At 45.6% G+C, this 11521-nt stretch overlaps 1 protein-coding gene across 1 annotated transcript in view; it reads right to left on the minus strand.

The window, feature by feature from the left end:
• Positions 1–4970: 4970 nt before the first annotated feature.
• The window catches only part of LOC107109960 (beta-soluble NSF attachment protein), a gene marked incomplete at its 5' end in the record, with an annotated part of 10380 nt that continues 3829 nt past the window's right edge, over positions 4971–11521 (minus strand). Inside the window, 4 exons of the mRNA XM_015410669.1 lie at positions 4971–5120; positions 7127–7177; positions 8163–8231; positions 10083–10187. Coding sequence (XP_015266155.1) covers positions 5016–5120; positions 7127–7177; positions 8163–8231; positions 10083–10187 — 330 coding nt within the window. The remainder of the gene's footprint in view (positions 5121–7126; positions 7178–8162; positions 8232–10082; positions 10188–11521) is intronic.

The following is an 11521-nucleotide window of genomic DNA, read 5'->3' on the forward strand; positions in this document are numbered from 1 at the left end:
GCTACCGTTCCTCAAAATTCCAAAAGCGCACAGAGGCCCAACAAGTTTGGGGACCGCAACTACAACACGAATAATGTTACGTGCAAGAGAAGGATGGGTAAACCTTCTAATGAAGGCTTTTCTGTGGTGGTGGAAACTGCTGTTAAATCACGGCCAAGTTCCGGCGACCCTGTAGGGTCGTCAAGGCAAGAGACGCTCAGAGGTGGCTCGCCATTGCCTGCTTCTGCGTAGCAACCCTGGACTTCCTTGGTGGTCTCCAATCTGAATACTAGCCAGGCCGACCCTGCTTCGCTTGCGAGATCTGACGAAACAGGGCTATCCTGGGCCCTCCAGGCCAGAGAAAGAGGCTCTCTCTAGTCGGCAGATATTGTTTAAATAAAAATTATGTAAATACTATACCCGGCTTTTCTCCCCAGTGGGGACTGAAAAGCAGTTTAGATCGTTTTCCCCTCCTCCGTTTTATCCTCACAACAACCCAGCGAGGGAGTTCAGGCTGCAGGAGAGAATGACTAGCCCAAGCAGTGCTCCCTCTAAGCTGTGGAGTCTTGGGAGCAGAAATTCTACTTTGCGAGCTACTGGCTTTAAAGTGGTGAGCGAGCGATTTGGCTGCTGGATCAATTAGCTTGCCCTGGAGCCCGCCTTCCTGTGCTAAGACAAAAATGTCTGAGCCAGCTCACACTAAGTCAGCTTAGAGGGAACTCTGAGCCCAAGGTCACCCAGAGACCTTCCATGGCAGAGTGGAGAACTGAAAGGGGTAGGATTTAAAAAAACAACACGGTAGATTGTAGATCTTTAACCGAAACTGGCTAACCTGGCACAAGGTTTCCTCTACTTCAGCAGTCCTCAGTGGCTGGAGACTTTAAGGTGGCGCGCCAAACTGCTACGAAGCTGCAGTACAGCAGGCAAAGGGTAGCTCAAACATGCTAGTAATCCTTTGCTTCCTAGCGTGCTGCTAAGGGTTACTACAACCTTCATGCTCCGGGGGGTGGGTGGGAATGAAAGCTCTTTTCTAGTCCTTTATATTCCCATGACAATAGAAACGATACTTCATCTCCCACCAAATCTTATTTGCAAAAGTTATGCTCCCAGTCCAGTGAATGGTTCCTAAAAACAATATTGGTTTAATAGCAAACAGAGGCACACTGGAGTACTATATGATGTGAAGAGGAAAAATCTTCCCCAAAAAACTGTATCTAATGGAGATGGCAATGTGGCCTCTGCCTTGCCCCTGACACCATTTGAGAGGGGCCTTAGGTAAAGGTTCCCTTGCTCGAAAGCCAGTCGAATCCGACTCTAGGGTTGTGGTGCTCATCTCCATTTCAAAGCCGAAGAGCCAGCGCTGTCCGAAGACGTTTCCGTGGTCATGTGGCCGGCATGACTAAACACCAAGGCACACGGAACGCTGTTACCTTCCCACCGAAGTGGTCCCTATTTATCTACTTGCAATTTCTTGCTTTCAAACTGCTAGGTTGGCAGGAGCTGGAACTAGAGACGGGAGCTCCTGAAAGGGGCCTTATGCAGGACTAATTTGAAGATAACAAAATGTCTTAAGTTCTACGATCCATTTCTAGCACAGCTTAACATAGAGGAGAGTTGCAAAGGACAGGGTTGGATCCAAAGACCTTTGTTTTCCCAACAGCAAGTAAGGGAAGCGATTTTTGCCAGTTCATCCTACTGACCACAGCCCCCTTCCCCAACTCACCCATCATTGCTGTTTGTGACAGTCCCCCGTTCCCAAGGAGCAGCATTTTGGGGGACTCGGTGGGCAGGAGTGAGGCAGGGGAAGGGAGGATACTTTTGTTCCATCTGTAGGATCTAACCCACAATCTTTGGCTATTGTACTGCAAGAAAAAGAAAGCCTGTACACCTGCCAAACAGCAGGCCCTTGCTTGAACTGCAAGCCTCCTATGCGGGCAGAAGGTGACCCGATACATTTATCTCTTCCTCATTCTGGTGCCCCCACGTCAATGGTCTGCCAAAGCCAGCATGTTTAGCAGGATTAATTGAAACACAAAGTTATCTTCACAGTGGGCAGCACACTCTTTAATGGCAAATCTTATGTCAAACCAGCAACGCGCAGAACAGAAGGAATAAAAGAAAGCCTTTCCCACATCCAGCCACAGCCCTGCTCTAGTTAAGGATCGTACCCAGAGCACACCGGTGGCCGCATTCTTCACATCCAGCAGAGAACTGCCCTACCGTTAAGACACGTACAGACACAGGAGAGCTGACAAAAGGTCTGCCGCCTTTCTGTGCGGAACGTTTCAAAACAAGCAGCTCTGCGTCGCCCTCGGATGTAACATTGGTGAGGAATGAGCCCATTATTTCATGGTCACTATTCATTTCACAGACTCCCAAAAGCCACAATACCAGCACAGTTTATTATACAAGGGTTGTAGGTGTGTCTAGGTTACAGATACAGGACACGTCAAAAGGCAGGTGTTTTGTGAGCGATTCAGGAATGGAGTGCATCTGTTTGGAACAGTTTGAAGTGAAACGCCAGCCCAAAGCTGCAGCGAATCTGATCTACAAGATCTAGGCGAGCGGAAGCCGGTTGTCCCTATATGCCCGTTAAACAAACAACTGACGCAGGAAGTTTTGACGAGGACAGCCACCTATGGGGGAAGAGTCTCGGGGACCTAAAGAAAAGGCTGTGCCACAAACTAAAGGAAGACTACGACAGCCAGTGTGGTAGAGTGGATAGACTAGGATCTGGGACACCCCAGTTTGAATCCCCACTCTGCCAGGGAAGCTTGCTGGGTGACCTTGCGCCAGTCACACACTCTCACCCTAGCCTACCTCACAGGGTTGTCATGAGGATAGAACAACAGAAGGAAGAATGATGTAAGCCACTCTGGGTTCCAAATGGGAAGAAAAGTGGGGCATACATGTCTAAATAAAGAAATAAAAATACAGGAAATGAAAGCAGAAACTCCATACGGAGAGGCTCTTTAAAACCATTTTCATGGTCATCTGAGTTTCTCTCCTTGCCTGCCATCCCCGGCCTGCTCTTGGACCCCTCAATTCCAGCTGTACCCACTGGCATCCCTTGTAAAGAAATTCCATCCAGCTGCAGGCATGAGCATCTCTCTCTCTCTGAAGCTCCTGACAGCCCACTGCCTCTCTGGAGCTAAGAGACGGCCTGCAGCTGTTGCTCAACAGTATGTGAGTAAGAGCAGCAGGGAGAAGTGGGTGGGGAGACAGCTGGTGGCAGGAGGACTGATGATTCAGTTTGTACTGAACAAAGTGGGCCACTGGCTAAATTCCCCAAGAACAACTGTGCATACACACAACACGGAGAGAATAAAAGATGTGGCCAAAGCTAGGTCACATCTCCATAGCAGAAAGAAGTGGCATAGTCCTGAACTGGGGAAAGGGCCCTGTGTCTCTTTAAAGGCTTTTGTATGCTTCTCCCCTGTTCCAGTCTCCTTGCAAGCAAAAAGCTAGTGCTGGGGAGAAAGATTTTAGCCCAACCTGTTCCCAGCTGTGCTACTTTTCTGCCTGCGAGGAATTAGCATACAGAGGGACATTTGGACATCTGCACACAGGAACTCCCCCCCATCCCCACCACCTACAGTCCAGATTGGCCAGAGTCCGTTCTGCCATGCCACCATTCTATAGTCTCGTTCTGTTGCCCACACAGGCCAATCCTCAATCAGCATTTTAGAAGAGTGGCTCGTTTGCTATACCATGAAAAATTACTATGAAAAATTGATTGCATCTTCAGACCTATATCATTTTGTATTTCAGCATGTTTTCAGAACCCATGTCTACTGTCTATGAGCATCACACACTTTCCACGGCATCATCAGAACAGCTCTATCATCCAGGGTTTCCAAAGCAGGAGACAAAGAGGTGGATGGGCCATTGCTTGCGTCTGCAGTAACCCTGGACTTCCTTGGTGGTCTCCCATCCAAATACAGAGACCAAGGCTAATCCTGCTTAGCTTCCAAGATCAGATGAAATCAGTCTAATCTTGGCTATCCAGGTCAGGGCTTTCAAGGCTTAAAGGACCCTGATCCAGGAAAGAAGAAAATGGCTCCACGGAACCAGGAAACCTACCAAAATGAAATTGCATTTTGTTTCTTGGGAGAAATAGGTATTTTTTCACATTTCTGAACCTGCTACTGAATCGGGTGGAGAGCCTTGGAGTCCTGTCTCTTGCCCTGCAGTTTTTGGCCTGGAGTGCATGTCTTCGGAGACAGAATGCTTCAGAAATGTGGCCCCTTTTCATAACAGGAATTCACATTTCTGACTTCTGCATTAAACATTTTCCAGTCGTCCACTTGGTCAGAACCATGATGTCATTCCATCCCTAACTCGTGTAACATGTGGACAGATGTAAGAGAACCACCTGCATTCAGACATCGTTTCACGTTTGAGCCTCATGAAGCTCATCATCTACCCGAAAGGGGATTGCATGGTTTATGTGTCCTCTCAGCTCAATTCAGTGTAGTGTTGTGACTCAACCGTATCAAGTTGCACAAATGCTGACACAAAAAAGGACACGCATTTCAACAACACAGTGAAAACAGAGCTCTCCTATCGGTTGTCGCTGTTATTATCACAAAGAATCCAAATGGACTGTAGACCAACATTTATTCAAAACCACAACAAATTTGGTGGAGGCAGGGAGAGTGGGGAAATGTGGCTACTCATATTACGAGAGCATCATTTCAAGGTGACCAGCGTTTCACCTCAGTTGAGTTTACATGGCCTGCAATCTTATGCGCAATTACATGGAAGCAATCTTCCACTGAACTTAGTGGGATTTGCTTCCAGGTAAACATGCAAAAAAGAGCGGAATCTGCATCTTTATATTTAGACATTTTTAAGAGAATCCGACTCACAAATGTAGAATTCATGTTCTTAGGTGCCACAGCATGAGCCACTACAGAATACTGAACAAGACACCAGTCAGTGAAGCTAGAAGCATTTATCAAGTATCCAATAATGGTCCTGGGCCACAACACAGAGTAACTTCAACAGACACGGCACGAGTCACACGGGACAGGTCACTTCAGGTCACCCTCACTCTCTCCTTGAATTGATTTCTTAATGCGCAGCAGCATGGTGGTGAGCCACTGGTCCAAGCGGGATATCGAATCAAACTCTTTGACCTATGGAGAGGGAGAAGCACAGATTATTAGAAAACAAAGGACAACCAAGATATTTACATTTCATATTCAGCACATTGCTTATTTTTAATAATGAATTTTATTAAGCTTTTAATCAAAATAACTTAAAAGAGAAGATACAGAAGACAGAATTAAGGGTAATCATAGGGAAAAAAGAAAAAAGGAATATATTCCTATTTTCATCTATGACTGGTACATATTAATTCTCTATTAACACTCTCTATAGATCCATAAAAGAAAAAAGAACCCTCTCTTTTATCTTATAATTCATTTCTTGCCCTCTTATTCTTCAAACCCATAAATGGCCATTTATTTTTTCCCATTTCCTGCAAGAAGTCCATCAGAGGATTCCAGCTAGCTATAAATGTGTTTAATGTCTTTTAGCATACTGCTTATTTCATCTAACTAACTAACGTGACTACCAAAAGTCAAGAGCAATGAAACCATAAGCGGACAGGGCATGAAGCTGGAGGAACCAACTCGTTTCAATAGTAGCCCTTGAAAAACAGACATTTCTCAGCTTCTCCTTCCAGCCCAAGTGGTTTGGTAAAGGGATAAGGCAGCAGCTCAGCAGTAGAGCATCTGCTTGGCATACAGGTCACAGGTTCAGTCCTTGGTATCTCCACTTAAGTATCAGGTCATAGGCAAGACCCTGAGATCCTGGAGAGCCGCTGCCAGTCTAGGCAGCCAATACTGACTTTGATGGACCAACGGGCCGATTCAGTATAAGGCAGCCTCATGTGTTCATGTGTATTCCCAGAAACAGGGGGACAGGAAGCACACCTGAACCATGAATCTTTGCTCCACACAGTCCCTGAATCTCTATATAATAATTCTCTGTTGGTGGTGGCACGCTGCTGAACATTCCACACGGCGCCCATATAGCCTTTGGCTCCGTGATCTGTCACTCAGGAGTTGTCCCTATCCACTGGCTGAGTTGCCTGAGTCTCACCTCCAACATTCTAAACAGTTTGCTGTTCCTCTCCCCCCCATAGCCAGTCAGGTTATTTGCATATGTGGCCTGATTGGCCTTTGCCTCAGAGCACAGAGGTCATTTGCATATGTGGCCTCATTGGCCTTTGCCTCTAACATTCTAAACAGTTTGCTGTTGCTGTTCTGAAGTAAAATGTGTTCTGAGGTACCCTTAGTGTCTGTTGGGAGAAACCATTGTTGCCAATCTCCAGGTGAGGGCTGAAGATCACTCAGAATTACAACTGTTTTCCAGATGGCAGAGATCAGTTCCCCTGGAGAAAATGGTGGACTCTGTGTCCTTATATCCTGCTGAGATGGCCCCTGTATGACAGCCAATGTGACGTAGCAGTCAGGGCTTCAGAGCCCGGTAGAGGCTGCAGATGAGGGGGGGAGTGGAAAGCTGAAGAATGAGTGGGAAATAAAGGTAGGTTGATGATTGGCTGGGAAGGAGATAAGGTTGCCAAGTCCAGGTGGGAAATTCCTGCTGGAGATCACTCAGAATTACAACTGCTCCCCAGGAGAGAGGGGGGGAGGAGATGGAAACCTGAAGTCAGAGGGGCAGATAAAGGTAGGTTGATGGTTGGCTGGGAAGGAGATAGGGTTGCCAACTCCAGGTTGGGAAATTCCTGGAGATTTGAGGGGTGGAGCCCGGAGATGGTGGGGTTTGAGGAGGGGAGGGACCTCAGAAAGGTACAATGCCATAGACTCCACCCTTGAAACCAGTCATTTCCTCCTGGGGAACCATTGTTGCCAATCTCTAGGTGAGGGCTGGAGATCACTCAATTACAAGTGCTCTTCAGATGGCAGAGATCAGTTCCCTTGGAGAAAACAGTGGACTCTGTGTCATTATACCCTGCTGAGGTCACCACAGTAAATTGACGCTGAGTGCCCAAGGCCAGGCCACCTGTCCAGAACCTCTTTATAGAGCTCGTTGTATTTATTTCCACGATGGGCCTTATTCCTAGTATATCTATATGACCGGATCTGCATAATAAGTAAAACAGAGATCTACTTACTGCTTCAGTGTATGCCTCACAGTTTTGTTCCTCATGAGCTTCCAGCAATTTCTGGCAGAAAAACATTAAAAGATTAGAATGCTGAATTGAACATCTGACCACTGCTCTCATGGGTAGTGAACCACTGTAGCTGTACAAGGGCTTTCAATACTTGGAGAGACATTTTTTTAAACCACCCATGAATTTACAATAGATTTATTTTTCACTGAACAATACACAGAAATATGCAAAGCTTCCTGTTATAATACTCTAGTGACATTATCTATGCAAGTTTATGTACATACAGTACCAATACAACCAGCATTCTAGTTTGTGACCTTATATGAAAGGGAGGTCATGGGGTCCCTACATGGCACCATGGCCCCAGGAAGCAGAAATTACGTCCACGGCAGAGGGAAAAGGATGGAAGAGACAGGGGCTGACTCAAGGTGTGAAGTGTGGAGGGTATGCAGGTATAGGGGAAGTAGGTCACCATGTCTTCCTGAAAGCTGACCCTGAAGGAACAGCAGATGAAGGCTAGCGAGTGCTATCACCTCATATCCTTCCCAGGTCAGGAGAAAGGGCTATAACCTGTCTGGGAATGAAGCCAGTGCAAAAACAAGAGTGATTCACAAGTGCTAAATGTAGGGGGAGACCAGAAAATGTATGTGGCTTGGAAGGCTACTCAGAAGAAGCCAGGTAGGAAGGCTCTTTGGAGCTTCTTTTGAAACCAGATATAGCACAGAGATGAGAAGGGGCCACACAGTAGACTCCCTTCCCTTCTTCTGAGGCCTTCAGTAACTGGTTGGGATGATCATAAGGGTCCCCCACACTCGCACAAGACAAGCCATTTCCTACAGTCTTATTCAGTGGTACTGTAATTCTTCAAATCCAGCCAATAAAGATTATAGTTTTAACATGTGCTCTGGGATTATCATTCTTCTCTTCTTTTCAATTCGAAGCCCTCTGTTTTTCTTAGTCCCCATGCAACAATCCTGAGAAAGGTCGTGCACCATTTCTAGTTCCAGCGCATTGGCCAGGATGCAGAGTCACTTACTTTCAATAGTTTACACTCCCTTGAATCCGTGAATGCTGGGAACATTTCCTCATACTTCTCAAGAGCAAGCTGGAAGAGAGAAGACACTGCTAAAGTTCACCGTTCAATCAAACCGAGCATATCTGATCTCATTATGAGTGTTTCACTGAAAAACTATCGCCATGGTAGCAATGCCTCTCAAGAGGACAACCGCAGCCTAGTCTTGATTAACTGCACTTGGCCTCCAGCTGACAGATAATACTTTGCAGAGCTGAACTCCTTAGACTAGTTATCTACAATCTTCAGCAACTCCCCTGTGTGAATGGGTTTGTATCTGGAAGTTTCAGGTGTTCCCACAGGCCATTAAAAGTACATGGGGACATTTTGTTCTCTCCGACTGAAGTGATACAAGAAAATACTAGAGAAGAAGTTACTTAAACTTTAATTTTTTAAAAAAAGATCTTCTGGACAAAGAACAATGTGGGACAACAAGACTGCAGCAGGAACTGCTGCCTCCCCAGTACTTAAACCTGAAAAGCAGTTCTTTAAATGCTTAACTGGCTATTCTTTAAATCAGATGTATAACTGGCGGGGGGCAGGGGGGCTGTATTAGCACGCACACTTGGCAAACTGGGACTTGTCCCACTTCTCAGAGCCAAACTAGACTATATAGAAATGATGAGTCAGCAGTCAGCAGGTTTGGAGAACAGGAGCTGCTTAACCTCTTCTGTTCCCACCATTTATTTATTTCATAATTGTAATGGTCATAACTACATTTTTTTCACTGCAGAGGGAAAGATAAAGGAGTCCTCTATCTTTGCCCCCCTCCCCCCAATGAGTAAGGAAGCAGCCTGTGAAATGGGCGGAATGAATTCTGAATGCACGAACAGCAAAAAGGGGAAATGGATAACTAACCACTCCCCCTTAACATTCTTCACAGCCTCCAAGGGCTGATTTTCAAGAAAAACAAACCATCGGCAGGAAACTGTTCACACTTCTCCCACATACTGTCTCCTTCATCCCTCAGCCTATCAGGAATGGTTTTCTCAGAAACAGAACCGCAATCCAAGGCACAAAATCAGAGCTGCACAGCTCATTTGAAGAAACAAAATTTAAAATGAGAAGATTTTATATTGGACTTATTTAAATAGGCAACTGCCTGTGCTATGAGCCAATATGACTTTTCTGTGCTCCAAACTCAAGGCTGGTTTTATAGCAAAACTGAAAACAGAACTGAGTCTTTCCAGTGTACAGAACTGCCCAGACACAAATAGGAAGATACTATTCAAGGGGTTTTGGCATAGCTGCGTCTAGGTCAGATTGTGCCACAGGAGGGTTCATTGTTTAGTGATTACTCTCTCAATTTAGCACACAGGCTTGTCGTGAAAATGAAAGGGGGAGGGTATAGGGTTACCACCCTTAATGTGAGAAAGCCAGTTTGGTGTAGTGGCTGAGAGCGGCGGACTCTAACCTGGAGAACCGGGTTCAGTTCCCCACTTGAAGCTAGCTGGGTGGCCTTCGGCAAGTCACAACACTCTCGCCCTAAAAATAAACATAGCTCGCCCTAGGGGAACTGTGGATTGCACCCTAAACTCCATGGGCAAAGACAGGATTAAAGCACAGTTCCCCCTCCAATTACAAGGAAGTGAAAATCCAGTTTGAATGTTTCAAAGGTTTATGTTTTGATGACGTTGCTCCCTCTGTTCACTGTTTCTGTAAGATGTATTTTTATGCTACCTTGAATTCTAATTTTCTCGAAATAAAAATTTAAATCTGGAAGGGAAAAAGGCTTGAATAGTAGGCCTGGTATAGCGAGCATTTCCTTCGCAGAAAGAACCGCAACAAGGGGGTCTCTGCAATCTCTGTCAATAGGAACTGTATATTTTTGTACGCTATCCAATATAAGGTATAATAATACATAGAACAATAAGGTGCACTCACCTTAGCATTCAGTTCATCAACCAAAAAGTGACACAGGGCAGCTTTAAAGAAATAATCTTTTGCGCTATGCTTGAGCAAAGGGTTATCCATAGTACTTGTTCCAACCTAAAGGGACAAAAACAATATGTACAGTCAAAGATAGATTTTTGCATTCCGCACGTCACTGTTTTTCCAACTGGTTCCTTGAGATTGCCTCTCCTCGTATCAAAAACACAATGTCTTTCAGGTAGAATGTACCTGATGTCTAAAAATACCAAGCTTCGCTCTTTGTTCATTAAAATCTTATAAGTGTTTTCTTCTTTCAACACCATTTTAATTTTATAACACATTTGACTACCATAAATAGCGCTGTATTTATACATGTAGAGTGCCTCATTTTCAGCATTATTTGCCACAATGATCCAAACTTAATATCCAAGAGCGACTGGTTCCTTGAGATTGCCTCTCCTCGTATCAAAAACACAATGTCTTTCAGGTAGAATGTACCTGATGTCTAAAAATACCAAGCTTCACTCTTTGTTCATTAAAATCTTATAAGTGTGTTCTTATTTCAACACCATTTTAAGTTTATAACACATTTGACTACCATAAATAGGGCTATATTTATACATGTAGAGTGCCTCATTTTCCGGGGGATACCGGGGATTGAACCCGGCATCTTCTGAATGCCACACAGATGCTCTACCTGTGAACCACAGGCCCTCCAAAGTGAGCAAAAAGCAACAGTTGTGAAATACCAGCAAAAGAAGTCACGTTAGGCCAACTCACATGTTACAAAGTCTCATGTCACCCATGCGTCCTGTTGTGAAACATGTTGTGGGAGTTTCAGAATTTAATTCCAGGGCAGATATGGGCCTGGACACCCCCCACTAACATTCTCCAAACTTGAGACAGCCCCAGGGAACTACGATATGCATTGTTGGGGAACTTATGGATAGCCCATCAGTACATATAAGTTTCCCCAACAGGATAAAGAACAGTTCCCCGGGGCCCTTTCAGGTTGGGAAAACAGCCTGGGAGGAAGGCATGAGCCCCCTCTTCTTACACACCACCAGTGCAAATTGTTCTGCATGGGGCCCCCACATGCCTGGAAAATGAGTGACAGCCACACAATTCCCAGAGCATGTTTGATAGACAGGGCCTGTGGCGGGCAGCAGTCAGATGTGCCTTTAGATCCAACATAGCTGTGAATGCTTAATGGATCTAAAGGGAACGATCAGACAGCAACATCTGGGTAAGGTCCCACAGTTGTCGGCACTCCGTGCTGCCCCGCCACAGAAACAGAGTTAAAAGACACCAGAGAAAGTTCAGTCCTAACACTTGCTAACGGGCCACAGATGGATTTTCCCTAGTTTGATCACTCAAGTGCGCTCTCAGGCAGTCCGGATGGACTGCTCATTCCATACCGACTCAGTGCCATTTCTCCCCCCCCCCCCCTC

Source organism: Gekko japonicus, unplaced genomic scaffold, assembly GCF_001447785.1.
Source record: "Gekko japonicus isolate JY-2015 unplaced genomic scaffold, Gekko_japonicus_V1.1 scaffold5040, whole genome shotgun sequence".
Taxonomy (NCBI): Eukaryota; Metazoa; Chordata; class Lepidosauria; order Squamata; family Gekkonidae; genus Gekko; species Gekko japonicus.